General features: G+C 44.3%; 1 gene segment (V, D, J or C); it reads right to left on the bottom strand.

Moving 5' to 3' along the window:
• Positions 1-642: 642 nt before the first annotated feature.
• LOC138096974 (T cell receptor alpha variable 18-like) lies at positions 643-1254 on the bottom strand. The segment is given in 2 exon segments: positions 643-1076; positions 1209-1254. Coding segments are annotated over 2 exon segments (480 nt in total).
• Between the last annotated feature and the right edge of the window lie 661 nt (positions 1255-1915).

The raw sequence follows: 1915 nt of genomic DNA, 5'->3' as shown, positions 1-1915 counted from the left end.
TCACAGCAGCAGCATTTCTTGAGCAACCATAAGAGGTGAAAAGTCAAGGGAAGAGAGTGTGAAAGGTCCCAATCACTAAAGATGGAGTGTCTGCAGGTGAAACTCAGCAAGACACACAATTCTGGTCTGAATTATAAAACTCAGACAGCAGCTTCAAGGCCATACATTCATTCATGAACGAGGTGCCCTGGGAGTTTCCATCAACAGGTTGTGACATATTTCAGCATATATCAACTGAACTGTCATTGAACAGAGTTAATGTCACTTCCAGGAATTCTATGCCATCTGGAGTAATGTGACTGGGCTAAAAACAGGCATTTCTGGAGAAGGCCTTTTAGATTCCTCTTTTCACTGTTCCTCCCAGATTCCTCTCTGTAGACCAATCCAAGAATTGCAGGGTTCTTGGCACTGAGCTTCAGAGCTGGAAGTACTTTGATGATGCCTCTGGCATAAAACAGGGGCTTCCCAGGTGGCTCAGTGGTAAAGAATCTGCCTGACAAACAGGAGACATGGGTACCATTCCTGGGTTGGGATAATTCCCAGGGAAAGAAATGGCAACCCACTTCAGTCTTCTTGCCTGGGAAATCACGTGGACAGAAGAGCCCACTACAGTCACAGGGTCGCAAAAGAGTCGGACATGACTTAGCACATAAACAACAGCACAGCTAGCATAAAACACCTAAGACAGAAAGAGCCACCCCCTTGCAGGGCTGCCCACAGCCAGAGCCCCATCTGCACTCTGGGTTTGTGCTCGGCTCCCCCGCAGCCCTGTGTCACTGTGTCACTCAGAGCACAGTAGTACACAGCCGAGTCTGATGCTTGCACTGCCCGTTTCTGCAGGTGGAAGGACCTGTCACTCTGAATAAGAGTGGCCTGAAAACCTTCACTCTTTGGCTTCGGGTCTGACATCGAGCCCTTCAGGAGGAGTTGAGGAGCTTTGTTGAGATGCTGGATATACCAGTAAAGATAGGGAGAAAAACCAGCAGTCTGGTAAGTGCAGTTCAGGGTCATGAGAGCCCCCTCTGAGACAGTCACTGGGCCTTCTGTCTGGTTCACTGAGTCACCATTGGTCCCTCCTGGAAGAAAATCACTTTGTTATAGTAGAAATGTACAGGAGGAGAGTTTTCAGCCAGAGAAGAAAAATAAAACTTACCTATAATCATAGAAAAATTAAAAATCATTAACATGTAGGATAAAATGTTACTTACTGAATATTAAGATGATCAGAAGAACTGAGTGAGTGGCAGAATGCATGTTCGCAAAAGAAAACGATCCTTGTTCCGTGGAACACACAGATCTAATAAATCTTGTTTCCATCTGGATGTTACAGAAGCTCCTCGCTCAGAAACTGAGAGCCCCTTTCTGTACTGCAGCAATATTCTGTCTTGTGGCTACAAAGCAGGCAAGTGAAACCAGCTCCTGAATACAATGAGGAACCGCATCTGAAGGAAGCCCCGCCCTCTGGTGGTGATCGTGAAAACTGCACCACAGTCTGGTCTGACCTATTTCTCCTGATAATAGCTTGTGGGGTACATACAGGAGAATGGGACAGGACCCTAAGAAGAGAGTCCTAAACATAAGCATGCTTAGGGAAATATTCTATTATTACTTCCATAATTTTTACACGTATCTCTGATTTGTTTATTTTTGTTTTTATTTCCAATACTCTAGGAGGTGGGTCAAAGAGGATCGTGCTGTGAAGTATGTCAAAGAGTGTACTGCCTGTTTTCCTCCGAGAGTTTGATGGATTCTGGCCTTCATTTAAGTCATTAATCCATTTTGAATTTATTTTGTGTATCGAGTTGGAAAGGTTTCTACTGTCATCCTTTTACCTGTGGCTTTCCAATTATCTTCCAATTAAAAATAAATGTTTCTAAATGGTAATGACCAAGTCAGTTGAACAAAAGATGTCTTC

Source organism: Capricornis sumatraensis, chromosome 2 (assembly GCF_032405125.1).
Source record: "Capricornis sumatraensis isolate serow.1 chromosome 2, serow.2, whole genome shotgun sequence".
NCBI lineage: Eukaryota > Metazoa > Chordata > Mammalia > Artiodactyla > Bovidae > Capricornis > Capricornis sumatraensis.
This window is presented reverse-complemented; position numbering and strand designations above follow the sequence as displayed.